Raw genomic sequence first — 15,810 nt, forward strand, 5'->3', positions numbered from 1 at the left:
CTACGGAGTGCACATATAGCACATTTTTTTGGAAAAAATATGATTTTCAGCCATAATTTCGGTTATTCGGTTAACCGATTTTTTTTTAGATAATCGAAAACCAAAACCGAATAACCGAATTTCCAAAAACCAAAAACCGAAAAGAAAAAACCGAACCAATTTGGTTCAGTTTTTCGGTTATAACTCAATAATAAACACCCCTACCTATGTGGTCTAGACCATGGTTTTAAATTTCAACCGAAGAATTTGGTAGAGACCAACACCGAAATCACGAAAACCCGAAACGGTATTTTATTTCAGCCAAAATTTCAGAATTTCGGTTGAAATTTCATCAAAAAACCTGTTTTTTAATTAATATAATATTTCATTGAAATTTCAACCGAAATTTCAGTAATTTTGGCCGAAATTTAATATTGAATAAAATATACTTTTCTTTGTTTCGCAGGATTTCGGCAGAAACTTCGAAATTTCCGAAACTGATTTCCAGACCAAGGTTTTAAATTTCAGTCTCGGTACCGATTTCGATGGAAATTTCGAGCTGAAATTAGGTATTTCATTTCAAAATTTCGGACTAAAATTTTGTAACATTTTTTTTTAAATGACATTTTCTCGAAATTTCTGGAGATTTTGGTTTCGGTCCCCACCGAAATCCGAAATTTAAAACCATGGTCTAGACCAAGGTTTTAAATTTCGGTTTCTTCGGTTCTTCCCGAAACCGAAATTTCGGCCGAAATTTGGTAATAGATCTCGAAATATCATTTTTTTAAGCCGAAATTTCGGTAACTTCTGTCGAAATTGGATAAAGGATTAAAATAATATTAATTTATCAATTATTTCACCGAAATTTCGACCGAAATTTGGTACATTTCAGAAATCTCGGTTTCGGTGCAATTTCGTTTCGGTCAAAATTTAGAACCATGGTCCAGGCCAGATAGTCTTAGCCTTTTAGGCAAGGTTTTGAATTTCGGTTTCGGTAACCGTTTTGGCCCAAAACCGAAATTTCGGCCGAAAAGGGGTACACGATTGAAAAATAATATCTTATTTCATAACAAATTTCGGCCGAAATTTCAGTAATTTTGGTCGAAGTTTCGGAAAAATATGTATAATTAAAAGTTGAGGAATGATAGATGCAAGGGCCCTCTTTATGCAAGGGCTAAAGAAGGGCCCTTGAATAGATCCACATCATTAAGTGCAACCGAATTTAGTTTCTCAACCAACTTTAAAATGACGTGGATCTATTCAAGGGCCCTTGCATAAAGAGGGCCCTTGCGTCTATCATTCCTCCTAAAAAATTTGAGATTTTTCGGTTTGAATTTCTTGAAATTTCGGAAGACATTACAACAAACCGAAATTTCAGACAAAATCTAGTATTGTTTCGGGTTTAGGCAATTTCGGTTTTGGTGACCGAAATTCCATCGAAATTTAAAACCTTGGTTTTAGGGAGTTGACTCCCCTGAGTTATGATCGCATCAACCGAGTACTTAGTTATATCCTGCTGAATTGACTAGTATTTTGACATGAATCCGCATTTTGAAAAAATGGTCCAGACCATAGGGTACAAGGTATAATAGTAAATGGTAGATTCTCATCTATTTTGAAATAATGGTCCAGACCACAGGGTACTTCAAGGTATAATAGTAAATGGTAGATTCTCATATATTTTGAAAAAATGGTTCAGACCATAGGGTACTTCAAGGTATAATAGTAAATGTTAGATTCTCATCTACCGGGGATAAGTTGAAATCTTGCAACTTAAAGATGTAATTACAAATGTTCTAGATCATTTACATGTTAATGAAACTTGTCACATGTTGACATAAAAGTGAACGATACTATCAAAGAAGAAAGGTTGTAGATGTTTTCTCACGAAACTACTAAACATCTCTACTCTAGAAACATAATCAAAGTGAGAGAATTTTGTACCAAGAAACACAATCAAAGTGAGAGAACTTTGTATGCAAGAAATTCAATGCAACGAATCAACAAATAAATTGAACTCAAAGAACTGAAAGACATGTAAATTCTTCCAGATTAAATTGTATGAGTTATCAAAATTGAACAAAGTCGACAGTTTTTCTTTTTACTAAATCGTCCAAAACTATCTAGATTGATCATCCAAAAAATTTCTGCAAAATGCTTGTATATATAAGATACAAAATATCCATTCCACAACACGGTTCTTTCAAGTACTCCCATGTAAGCACCACAAAGAAAATGAGAAAAAAGAAAACAAAAAGGCCTTCAATGGTGTGTGCTTTATGTAATCGCAAGAATCTGGAGGTTCCTCATTGTCCAGCAGTGGAGGCAAAGCAGATTAAATAAAGAAAAAAGACTCTTCAATAACCATCGTAGGAAATAGAATAATTTGATCACCATCGAAGAGGGTGATATGTACTTTGATCCCATCGAAATCGAGTTTCTCATATAGCGAAACAAGAAAATACTCCTGCACGGGCTAATCCTAGCAACTTAAAAGTTCTTGAAGAACTTAAAAGCCAAAGGCCTATTTTTATTCAGTAATTCAAGTTCATTGCTTTGACAACATCAAATTATAAGAAAAAGAAAGTCGAAAAGCTAACTTGCGACCTAAATAGTTAATCTCATCCGTCCATCTAAATTAACTTAAATAAAAGTTAAAAACTAGATAAAAATAACCCTAAAATAGAAATCCCACAATAGACATGTATCATGCTTGCCTTAACTACCTCAAATCATGTTCAAATCCCGTGATCTTGGTCTTGTTAGATAGGTAATTGAAAATATTTCTAATGATACCAAAATCAAGCCAAACGGACAAGATTTGATGCCTGAAAAGCATGCTACAAATAAGATAATGAAAATAAAAGTTGAAGAATAAGGGGCTCACTCCACGCCGCATTTTCTTGGTGATTTTCGCATGCATTAGTACCTCCCATAACTTAACATAACATGAAATCCAGTCGTGCATTATGATATCCTAATCACTTGTAATTTCATTTTCTACTTGGGGTGTATTTGTATTCCGAGGGCATTAATGTAATTGAGAGATGCAGTGAGGACATTCTTATAATGTAAGTAGTCTAGGCTTGGGTCCCATTTAAATAACCCTTTATTTGAATTTTAGAGGGACTTTTGCTGATATTTGAAATCAAGAGCTTGTACTCTTGCGTTGGGAGAGAGAAAACACTTGTAAGAGGAGCTTAGGATGATGTTAGAAGAGAATTCTTGGTTAAGAAGGCATTCATCTTCTTCATCATCTCATTTTTGAGCTTTAAACTGAGCTAAATGTACCTCTTGCTAGAAATTCAATAAAATTTCAGTTGATTTGCCCTCAATTCTACTCTAGTTCAATTTCCACTGTTTTTTTCTTTCTTTCTCATTTTCTTTGTTTTTGGGGAGGGAGAAGTTGAAGCTTATAAATAGATCTTAGTGTGAAGTTAGAGAGGAGTTCTTGGTTATTGAAGGCCTTCCATCACTTCTTCTTGGCATGAGTTCATCGTCAGGCTAAGTACTTGTTGTATTTCTATAAAAAATTTCAATAAAATCGATTTTCAATTATTATTGATCATCTGTCTTGCTGTTTTCATCAATTATCAATCAATTCTTTCACAAATCTGCTCATAATCTCAGTTTTTGCACTGTATATATCAATTTTGGGATTGTTCTTCTTGTTCTTGGCTGTTTCTTTGCATTTCTTGATTAGATCATATCAGTTAGTTAATGGAATTAGCCTTCTCTTGGATCTTGCAAAAGGCATTATTCCTAATCTGGCTCTTTGGCCAAGTCTTAAGTGATTTGGATCTTGCATACTAATTTTTGAACCTTCGATCTATGATTGTGTCCGAAGTGCTTTCATATTTGGGTCACATAGCTTGGACAACATTTTATCTTGAACCTTAAATATTTGGATCCGAAGACCTTGAACAATGGTTTTAGAAATGCATATCTCAGTCTTGTTATAACTTGGATTTTTGCCAAATAGTCATTCTAAAGTCCATAATGATCTTATTGACGACTGCAATACATTATGTCTGAGTTAGGGACGGAGCTAGGAATTTGGTCCAAGGGGGAATAGAATGGTTGTCATAGCATGTTGAGGCCCACACTTTTATACTTCATGTTCTTCTAGGTGGGGCCCACCATCTCCCCGTAACCTATGCATTAAGTGGAGCCCACAATTTACACCTCATATTTTGTGGTAATGGGCCCTCTAATTACACCTATTGTTCTGATGGGTGGTGCCCACTATTTTACACCCATGCATAGCATAGCCAAGAGTGCCAGTGATCTAATAAATACCAAACCCCCATAGGATGATCCTGACCCTCCGATCTATAGAGGTTTCTATAATGGGGCAATCCCATTGTAGATAGATCGGAGGGTTTGGATCATCCTATGAAGTGGGTCCTCATTACTTTTTGAAAAATACTAGATTTCATGTGTTCATTCCCTTAGCCCCTTAATTATCAAAAAACTTTAGTCAAAGACAAAGAGAGGGGGCAGAAACTTAAGAGAGAGGGGAAGGGAAGGAAGAGAGAGGGGTAATTAATTACCAAGAGAGAAAGAAGGGGCAGAAACTTAAGAGAGAGGGGAAGGGAAGGAAGAGAGAGGGGGCATTAATTACCAAGAGAGAAAGAGGGGGTAGAAACTTTAATCAGACCCAGTCAGAGAGGGGGGCATTAATTTAGGTTGCTTGTCGGAGATAGAGAGAGATTGAGGAGGGGGCATTAATTACCAAGAGAGAGATGGGGCATTACGTTGCCTGGAAAAAACACTCCAATATGGAGCTTTACGGAAAGAATGCTAGCCACATGAATCGAGATACATTTCCTCTGGCTCTATCCCTGAACTGATATCTAATAGATAGAAGTCAAAACTACCTTCTTAAATGGAAACATTCGTACAGATATTTATATGGTCTAGTTTTAGGGGTTTTGCTCTATCAATAGTGCTAAACTTTAGTCAAAGACAAAGAGAGGGGGCAGAAACTTAAGAGAGAGGGGAAGGGATGGAAGAGAAAGGGGGCATTAATTACCAAGAGAGAAAGAGGGGGTAGAAACTTTAATAGACCCAATTAGAGAAGGGGGCATTAATTTAGGTTGCTTGTCGGAGATAGAGAGAGATTGAGGAGGGGGCATTTATTACCAAGAGAGAGATGGGGCATTACGTTGCTTGAAAAAAACACTCCAATATGGAGCTTTACGGAAAGAATGCTAGCCACATGAATCGAGATACATTTCCTCTGGCTCTATCCCTGAACTGATATCTAATAGATAGAAGTCAAAACTACCTTCTTAAATGAAAACATTCGTACAGATATTTATATGGTCTAGTTTTAGGCGTTTGCTCTATCAATAGTGCTAAACTTTAGTCAAAGACAAAGAGAGGGTGCAGAAACTTAAGAGAGAGGGGAAGGGATGGAAGAGAAAGGGGGCATTAATTACCAAGAGAGAAAGAGGGGGTAGAAACTTTAATCAGACCCGGTCAGAGAGGGGGCATTAATTTAGGTTGTTTGTTGGAGATAGAGAGACATTGAGGAGGGGGCATTAATTACCAAGAGAGAGATGGCGCATTACGTTGCTTGAAAATAAACACTCCAATATGGAGCTTTACGGAAAGAATTCTAGCCACATGAATCGAGATACATTTCCTCTGGCACTATCCCTGAACTGATATCTAATAGATAGAAATCAAAACTACCTTCTTAAATGAAAACATTCGTACAGATATTTATATGATCAAGTTTTAGAGGTTTGCTCTATCAATAGTGCTAAACTTTAGTCAAAGACAAAGAGAGGGGGCAATAACTTAAGAGAGAGGGGAAGGGAAGGAAGAGAGAGGGGGGATTAATTACAAAGAGAGAAAGAGGGGGCATAAACTTTAATCAGACCCAGTCAGAGATGGGGGCATTAATTTAGGTTGCTTGTCGGAGATAGAGAGAGATTGAGGAGGGGGCATTAATTAACAAGAGAGAGATGGGGCATTACGTTGCTTGAAAAAAGCATTCAAATATGGAGCTTTACAGAAAGAATGCTAGCCACATGAATCGAGATACATTTCCTCCGGCTCTATCCCTGAACTGATATCTAATAGAGAGAAGTCAAAACTACATTCTTAAATGGAAACATTCGTACAAATATTTATATGGTCTAGGTTTAGGGGTTTGCTCTATCAATAGTGCTAAACTTTAGTCAAAGACAAAGAGAGGGGGCAGAAACTTAAGAGAGAGGGAAAGGTATGGAAGAGAGAGGGGGCATTAATCACCAAGAGAGAAAGAGGGGGCAGAAACTTTAATCAGACCCAGTCAGAGAGGGAGGCATTAATTTAGGTTGCTTGTTGGAGATAGAGAGAGATTGAGGAGGGGGCATTAATTACCAAGAGAGAGATGGGGCATTACGTTGCTTGAAAAAAACATTCCAATATGGAGCCTTACGGAAAGAATGCTAGCCACATGAATCGAGATACATTTCCTCCGGCTCTATCCCTGATCTGATATCTAATAGAGAGAAGTCAAAACTACATTCTTAAATGGAAACATTCGTACAAATATTTATATGGTCTAGGTTTAGGGGTTTGCTCTATCAATAGTGCTAAACTGTAGTCAAAGACATAGAGAGGGGGCAGAAACTTAAGAGAGAGGGGAAGGTATGGAAGAGAGAGGGGGCATTAATCACCAAGAGAGAAAGAGGGGGCAGAAACTTTAATCAGACCCAGTCAGAGAGGGAGGCATTAATTTAGGTTGCTTGTTGGAGATAGAGAGAGATTGAGGAGGGGGCATTAATTACCAAGAGAGAGATGGGGCATTACGTTGCTTGAAAAAAACATTCCAATATGGAGCCTTACGGAAACAATGCTAGCCACATGAATCGAGATACATTTCCTCTGGCTCTATTCCTGAATTGATATCTAATAGATAGAAGTCAAAACTACCTTCTTAAATGAAAACATTCGTATAGATATTTATATGGTCTAGTTTTAGGGGTTTGCTCTATCAATAGTGCTAAAGTGTGTAAACTGATAAGATTAATCTAGGGCTTAAAAAAAGCTCCTTGTAGTTGAAACATCCGTTTTTTTTTGGGCAGCAATAGTGTGGATGAAGGATGTATCTACAAAAAAGCTATCATTGGTGTGGTGGCATTGCTAGCTACTTTTATGTATAGAAGACATATCACTCATTTGAGAATGATACAATCATGTTATTAGTAGTCAAGATCTCAAATACCTTTGTTACAAGAGACTTGGGAGAAATATCAAATATACATAGTCTCAAGATTTGGGCGAAATATCATATATTCTTAGTCTCAAGCTCTTCATCATTATAATATTTTTCCAAAAAAGAAAAATTTCCTTATTTTATAGGAAATGTCTTTCCCGCTTACTCGGCCCTAAAATATTTCTTCCCATGAGAAAAAATTTATTTATCAAGGAATTTTTTCCAAAAAATATTTTTCGCTATGTCCAAACAGACCCTAACGCCATGTTTGGCAATCATGAGATTGGTTTTTAGCCATATTAGTTTGCCAAGTGGTGAGAGAGGCAGAAAGGGTGCAAAGGGACTGAAAATATAGGAAAAATAAAAAAGAGTAGGGTTTTTCTTTTCCCTGTTTTCAGCCACTTCTCAACCTCTGCTTACTCATACCCTCTCCCACTTTAACTCTCAGATTTTTATTTTCGCGGGTGGTCCAGAGGCTCACTTTTCATCAGATTTTGTCTTCATTCACGAGGTGGCTGCTCTCACCTGCAACAGACCATCTGCGAAATGCCTTTTATGATGGACACTAGCAAATCCCAACTAATAAACTACTATTCTAAGGGAAAATCTTTCATGGATGCAGTATATGTCCTACAAGACCAAACAAATTCAGATATCATAAGACTAGTTCAGCACATGATATAACAAATATATAACAAATATCGGTTAATAGATATGAGACCACGAGATAGACCACAATAATAAGGGAAAAGGACATATACTAGTAGTCTAGAACGCATATAAAGCTTGTTGAATGGTTCATATCTAAAAATGCAAACATGAAACTCATTTGATAATACCACGACAACTAGTTAGCAGATCCTTTCTCTTTATTTTTTAGCTGGCTGGCCGTCTATAGCTGTCAGGGGCGCACTTTGCCTTGTCAATATCTCAACGATGGGTGTATAAGCTACGACTGGAACCCAGGACTCGAAATATTCAGTATATGTTATTTTAGAAAAGGGTAGTGATATATTCGCCTCTTTTTCTTCCCCCAGCCACTCCTTTTAGTAGGGGTGCAACTCTGGGTTGGGTTCAACCCGGAAAAAAAAAAAGGCCAGGTCGGGTCCGGGTTGAGTTTTCCTAAACCGGTTTGAGTTTGGATCGGGTTAGGGTTGAGGGTTTGGGCAACCCGACCCAAGTGAAACCTGGCATTTTTTTTTTATCATTTAATTTTTAGTAAGCTTAAAAAATCAGGTTTGGTGGTCGGGTTGGGTCAGGGTTGGGTTGGAAAAAAGGGTTCCTCGGGTCGGGATGGGTTGAACCTCATCGGGTTGGAACTCGGGTTCAGGTTGAGTAAATGGTTCCTCGAGTAGCCTCCAGGTTGAGGCCAACCCGACCCGAGTTGCACCCCTTGGCTTTTTGTGAATTTATGACTACTCTTTTTCAACTAGAAGAGGTGTCCAAGGAAGAAATGGGAGCGATTATATCATTTCTGGCCCCTTAGAAAAATGCTACAACGACGGTGATGGTTAGGCTCATTCCTAACAGGCCTTTTTGGTTCCTACATATGCTACATTTATGCAATCTGAACTGTTGATCCCACCGGTGATCATCTCAAGTCCAGCCAAATCCCATTGAGAAAAACTTGATCTCATGATTCTAAGCACTCGATCCATCAAGCCAAGTTTAATCTTCCGCGGATAAAAGCTAATCCCGTTGATTACACACGGGATTCTCATACGGCTAGATATGGCAAAAAGTGACCCGGACCTGCGGATCCACCCGGCCCGCCCGTAATTTACGGGGTCTGGGTCACTAGTTAGTGACCCATTTGAAATTTGACCCAACCCGTACGGGTCTCGTCAAAACTGGACCGGGCCGCTGGTGCCCATAAAAACCAAATAATTTAGATTTTATATGGTGTAATCCCGTATTTTTCAGATTGTACGATATGGACTACATCTTAGGATGATCTAAACCGTTCAATTGATGGAACATAACTTAAATAGGTTGTGCCCCAAAAATCATTTCCTTAGGATGAACCTAGCCCTCCGATCTATAGAAGTTTCCATAAATAATAATATGCTACTCCTACATAGATCAGAGGGCTAGGATCATCCCATTGAAATGATATTTGGGCTCAACCTATTTACGTTATTGCCCATCACATGGACGGTTTGGATCATCTTATTATAGTGTGGGAAAAAAACAGCAAAGAACAAAGAAAAAAAAACAGGTGACCAGCAGGTCAACCTGGCCCGTACGGGTGGGGTCCGGGTCCATGATTAGTGACCAGTAAATTCTACCGGTCATTTTTGACCCAGCCCGTTTGACCTGGACCTGTACGGGTCCGGTCAAACCCAGCCCGGCCCACGCGTTTGCCAGGTCTACATACGGCTGCAGGAAGACAAAGATCAGGTGGGCTGTCTCATGATGTTCTACAATTCAATGGTCCCGATTGCCGATACTTGTGCCAATTTGGGCCTCAAAAATTGATCATTTACATTTTAATTATAATTAAAGAGAAATGATTTTAACGCTCCAATGTTTAGATAAAGATGCGCGCAGCATCTTGTCGTGTAGCATTTAAAGGGCTATGAGAGGAATATTACGGTTCTCAAAAAGCTTTTACAAGCCCTTTAAACACTACATGACTACATGCTTCGCGCATCTTTATCAAACATTCGAGTGTTGAAATCATTTCCCTTATTAAATTCTAATTATAATTAAATTATAAGGGAACGAGCTTCCTGACCACAATTTCCATGGTCACTAAGAGGGACCCACATGTTTTTTCCACTCTTGTCATGTGTTCTTATAAGTAGAGCTTGGTTCCATGTTTGTGAAGAGAGCATAGCAACATACATCCCCCTCTTCTTGGTGTATCAGCTCAGAGAATGAGAGAGAGGGAGAGAGGGAGAGAGAGGTGAAGTGTGAGCCATGTCTACTACTCCCACCATGTTCTTCACAGAAAATGAGTCGTCCATGGTGTTGCCTATTAGAAAGATCAACGGCAAAGATCATTGTCCCGGTGGGAGGAACCGGCCGAGGTCTCCTTCTTCCCCATACTCAGTGGGTTTGATGGATGGGAATGAAGAAGATAAGGTGTCATCGAGCGAAGACTTCGATTTTAGGACAGTGTCCTTTCGGCTGCCGGACGATGGCCTTGCCGATGATACCGAAACCATAGAAGAGAAGTGTGCGTGGCTTCGATCTCAACTTGTCGGCCACGATGTCGAATTTGATACCTCATTCGGCAAACGCCACTTGTTGTATGCTGATCACACAGCCTCCGGAAGGTGTTTGCACCATATAGAAAATTACATAATCGAAAATGTCCTACCTTTCTATGGTAACACGCACACCGACGATAGCTTCGTAGGGCATAGGACCACAAAAATGGCCCACGAAGCGTCTAGGTACATTAAACGTTGCATGGGTGGGGGCCCAGAGGATGCCCTTATGTTCTGTGGGTCCGGTACAACTGCGGCCATCAAGAGGCTCCAAGAGGTAATGTGAAACAACCAATCACTCCTAAAGGAGATGGCGTTATTTAATCTTTTATACTTTACCACTCCCCCTCATGAGTGGCCCCGCTTTTTTAGGGTTGCCCTATACATGTAGATTTTTAATATCAAGTAGCTTTGAACACGGGACCTTTGCTCTGATACCATGTGAAACAACAAATTACTCTAAAAGCTTAAGCTGTTAGAGATGACGTTATTTAATCTTTTATCTACTAACAGGTAATGGGGATCGCAATTCCCTCCACCATGAGGTCGAGGTTGGTGAAGAACCTCAGGCCCGAGGAGAGATGGGTGGTTTTCGTTGGCCCTTATGAGCACCATTCTAATCTCTTGTCATGGCGCCAGAGCCTGGCTGACGTGGTGGAGATTGGGGTCAATGAGGAGGGGCTCATCGACCTTGACATGCTTCGAAGAGAGTTAAAGTCTTCGAAATACACCGATCGCCCTATGTTGGGCTCCTTCTCCGCTTGTAGTAATGTGACCGGGATTTATACGGATACCAGAGCTCTAGCATGTGTTTTACACGAGCATGGCGCATTTGCTTGCTTCGACTTTGCGGCGAGGTAAGGAGAATTGCTTAGGGACTCTTTGGATGCCACCAAAATTGGTCCTTATTTGAAATAAAGTTAATTTAAATTAATCTTATTTGAGATTGATCCACTTTGAAACCATTAACTACATTGTTTCTAAAATTAGGGAAGTGATATTTACACCCCTTTTGATCACCATGGACACCCAGTGCCAGTCCAAAAGGGGCTGATATTTCCATCCCTTATCCGCATTTGCACCCTTTATGTTTGTCTTTTCTTGAACATGACCTACTTCCAAAAAAAATTCTTGAAAATGACTAATTTTTTTAAGAAAAGACAAACAAGAAGTGTTGGAAATGCTTGAAAAAAAAAGGAGAGAAAATATCATTTCCCCTTCTAAAATAATTATAACCATTTATTTCTTCCCCTTGATTTTGCCATTTTTGCATGTTTTTTTTTTGGTAGTGGGCCATACGTGCAGATCGACCTGAGATCGGGAGAATTGAAGGGCTACGATGCTGTCTTCCTTAGCCCCCACAAGTTCATCGGAGGGCCAGGAACTCCAGGGATCTTGCTCATGAGCAAGACTCTATACTACTTGGGATCAGCACCTCCTTCTACCTGTGGAGGAGGAACGGTTGCCTTTGTCAACGGTTTCAATGAAAAGGTCTCCTATGGCTTTTTAAATCACCAACCCTTATAATATTTGAAAAGGCTACTGATACGGCACTACCATGTTTTGATAATTGCACTAGCTCATCTTGTCTTTTTCTTATTTAATTGGCGCATGAGTTGGTGCAGTTATCAAAACATAGTAGTGCCAATATCATGGACTTTGAAATAAAGAAACGAGAAGACAATCATGTACCGAAGCTGCAACCATATTCAAAACCATCCAAGCCTCATAAAGCAGATGCTACGTGGGGACTACCGATGGTGATGATTCATCCAACACCGAAATTCAATGTTATTTATTCATACTAGATCATTTCTCTAAAATCATATACTCAAGTCATTTATTAAAAATTCAGAACCAACAAGGCTTAGTACAAGAATATTCACATGTTCTCTCGCAACTACGCCTTTCGGCCCGATCTTAGGACCTAACTCACCCTAACGGAAACCCTTATGTTCTTTGGGCATTGGATTCTCACCAATGTTTGTGTTATTCAAGCCCCATATATGCTATGTTAGTGATGCATAAAAGCAGTATAACATGACTAACATGAGCTTCACAGGACACCCTTTACTATGACGAGATCGAAGAGCGAGAGGACGCCGGAACACCCGCGATCATTCAAAAGATCCGAGCGGCACTAGCATTCTGGGTGAAGGAATACATGGGCTACCACCTCATTGACACACAGGAGACCCTTTGGATTGATAGGGCACTCCAAAGACTCTTGCCTAATGCGAATGTTCATGTTCTTGGGAACACTTCGGCCAAGCGGCAGGCAATTATCTCCTTCCTCATCAACACCACAGCAGTAGATCGAGCGGCGCCGGAGTCTGGAGACAAAGGAGCGTTCATGTGGAGAGAGATTGCTATGAAGAAGGACAAGCCTCTTCATGGCCGCTTTGTAACGAAGCTCCTCAACGATCTCTTCGGCATCCAAGCACGTGGAGGTTGTGCCTGCGCCGGTCCTTATGGCCATCATCTTCTTGGCGTCGAAGTGGAACAATCCTTGGCATTCCGCTCTGCAATTCACAAGGTAAAATGGATACTTTGTTGGATTGCAGGAATTTTCTGGAAAAGTTTGGAAACGAAAAATATTTCTAAAATATTCTTCTATTTTTACGCATGAAAAAAAGATGAATTGAAACCCCCTATTATTTTTAACTTAGAGGGACCTTCAATTTATGATAATATCTCTCTAAATTAACCATATTCTTATCATTTCCAACTAAATTGTAGAAAGAAAAAAATTTCTCAAGAAATATTATGCATCAGGAATGTTTTTCTTGCAATCCAAACAGGGCCTTAGTGTTCCTAAGCCTGTAATTGCTCATGTTCTTTCATTACACTTGCACATTCGTGTTCACAGCATATGTACATGTGTTCGTGTATATACATGTGTATATAGGGGAAGAGTTTTTATATGATGCCCGACCGTGAGATTTACAAGGGCTAAGTGGTTTGCCACCTAGCCCTTGTTACTTTGACGGTCGGGCATCATAGAAAATCTCATAGGGGAATGATATGTCCACCCCCTTTAATTTGTTTTTTTTTTCCTAAAAATAAGAATGTGTGCACCTCCTTTTTATTGTCTTTTCTTGAAAATCAAGAAAAGATAACATAAGGGTGCGTAAATGTCATTTCCCACATAAATATAGGAATATGAAATTTAAACTCCCTTTTTTTAAATAATGGTACTCCTTTCTGCATTTTACATTTTCTATATTCATTGTTGAAGGTTATGATTATGAAAAAAGCTCTCGAAAACCCAGATTAATAGGGTCACAAAATAGAGAAATTATATGGTGTCCGAGCTGTGAAGTCCGGCACAGGCAGTACGACAAAAGTACCACTCTTGATATTTGATCCAACAGCAGCCACTTATATCAAGGGCATGAAGTCCTGCAATGGCCCAGGCACCATATAAAAACTCCCATATAAAATCTCCACAAAATAAAGAGTATCATTATATGTGTGTGTGTGAGAGAGAGAGAGAGATTTTATATCCACATTCCCCTTCTAATTAACAAAAGCACCATTCTCTTTAATAAACACTTGGAAAACACTTCTAAAACGGGATCCCCTGCTGAAATTGACTGATTTGGGCAATTTCCAATTGATTTTTGGTGTTTGTGGGGATTTATGCCCCTTCTTTGTCTTCTTGGGCACGTGTCACGGAAGAGGCTCTCGTCTATTTTTCCAAAACTGGATTCCCATTTTGCTAGCAACCCTCTAAACACTTTTTTGATTGGCTGTTGATAGATTTTAGTGCATTAATTGTAAATACCTTCAATTCTTGAAATAGCTGTTTTTCATGGAGAAAATGATTTCAAATGAAAAAATTTCTTGAAAAAAAGCAAATGACAATGGAAAGAAACATGCTTATAATATATCATAGGAGGAATGCTACATGGAGGGGCGCCCTTGCAAAAATGGGGTGAAAGGGCATCCCCATTGTATCCACATCACCATAATACATTTATAGTAACGTAAAAGTCAAAAGGATGTTAAATGCTCTATGGCAACATGGATCCAATTGTGGCGCCCTTTCACCCTATTTTTGCAAGGGCGCCCCTCAGTTTAGCATTCCTCATACTTTAGATAGATTATAGATATATAGATAGTTAACACTTAATTACGTACACACACAAACGTGGCTTTTTCTATAGCTTAATCCCGGTTAACACATCAACAATTTGCAGGGATACAATGGGCTTAAACCCGGATGGACAAGGATAAGCTTCTCTTACTACATGTCCCTCACCGAATTCGAGTTCATCCTCGCCACCATCGAGTTTATAGCGCTCTACGGCCAACGTTTCCTCCCTCTCTACCATTTCAACTGGAAGACGGGTGATTGGACATTCCGTAAGAACACACTCAAGAAGACAGTCGGGGAAGCACGATCAGTGGCACCCGATAGCTTGAAACTAGGCGGCATCCACTCACTCGGCGGAGGCTATCATAACCACCAAAACCCACGCACAATGCCCATGAGTAAGATCGATAATCGGGCGCATGGTGGAGGTTACCACACTCACTATGACTCACCATCTTCGCCTTTCGGCCAGATCCATAATAGAGGTGGGGGCATGGAACACAAGTACACAACATACCTTGAGAGTGCGCGCTATGTTGCTAGGTCACTCCCTAAGTTCCCGGCACAACGTCGGGTGCCAGAAGGAATTGATCACGACCTTGTTCTTTTTAGATTGTGATTGGCTGTTTCATGAACTAGAACTATTACCTTATTATACCTCAAGTGTAATGTTGTAGTTTTTCTTCAAATATTGTAAATAGAAAATAAAAAATTGTAAATATGGCTCACCTGATTTCTATTAAGAAACAAAATGTAACAATGATAGTAAAAACCTTTTCTTCGGTGTGGCGAGATGAAGCACGGACTAGGTCGCTATCTTTAAGGTGAATATGCACCTCTGCAGAAACTAATTCTGGTACAGCAGATCCAAGCACAATCACCCTTAGGATACAAAATCTTGGCACACTGTTGATCTCTATCAGACTGGACGTTTGAAGAGATTCAAACCACGGGCGGGAACACTTTGATTGCCTAGAAAAATCAAGAACGAAAAGGAGTTAAAAGTAACCTTAACCAAAAGAAAACTTACAGCTTTTCTTACGTATTTTCCTATTTGAAAAACCTGGCTAGATTATGAACTTTCTAAGAGAAAAAAATCCATTCAGAAACACCGCTTCGATCAGTAAAGACACCACTTCGAAACGCCATTTAAGAGAAAATCTGTTTTTTTTTTATCTTACCAAAAATTTCCAGCAGAAACTTTTTCTTTATAAATGTGGAAAATATCAAGGCGAATGGTTGGAACTTGAACGGTCACGACTTTACCGTGGAAACCTCTTTCGCTAGAAAACATTTTGGCGTGG

General features: G+C 39.3%; 1 protein-coding gene across 1 annotated transcript; it reads left to right on the forward strand.

Moving 5' to 3' along the window:
* The first annotated feature begins 10,009 nt into the window (after positions 1-10,009).
* On the forward strand, positions 10,010-15,288 carry LOC143854410 (uncharacterized). The gene is made up of 5 exons (XM_077364379.1): positions 10,010-10,684; positions 10,921-11,264; positions 11,697-11,898; positions 12,470-12,943; positions 14,610-15,288. Exons 1-5 carry the CDS (start codon positions 10,115-10,117, stop codon positions 15,123-15,125), a joined length of 2,106 nt encoding a protein of 701 aa, XP_077220494.1. The 5' UTR covers positions 10,010-10,114; the 3' UTR covers positions 15,126-15,288.
* The last annotated feature ends 522 nt before the right edge of the window (positions 15,289-15,810 follow it).

This window comes from Tasmannia lanceolata, unplaced genomic scaffold, assembly GCF_043159265.1.
Source record: "Tasmannia lanceolata isolate RefF3 unplaced genomic scaffold, GAP_Taslan_0.1 ptg000020l, whole genome shotgun sequence".
NCBI classification, from domain to species: domain Eukaryota; kingdom Viridiplantae; phylum Streptophyta; class Magnoliopsida; order Canellales; family Winteraceae; genus Tasmannia; species Tasmannia lanceolata.

Bases quoted from the DNA above. Each gene is read 5' to 3' on its own strand.
- LOC143854410 (XM_077364379.1), top strand. From the start codon at position 10,115: ATGTCTACTACTCCCACCATGTTCTTCACAGAAAATGAGTCGTCCATG. The intron at 11,265-11,696 runs GTAAGGAGAATT...TTTTTTTGGTAG, and splicing joins TGCTTCGACTTTGCGGCGAG to TGGGCCATACGTGCAGATCG. The intron at 11,899-12,469 runs GTCTCCTATGGC...TGAGCTTCACAG, and splicing joins TCAACGGTTTCAATGAAAAG to GACACCCTTTACTATGACGA.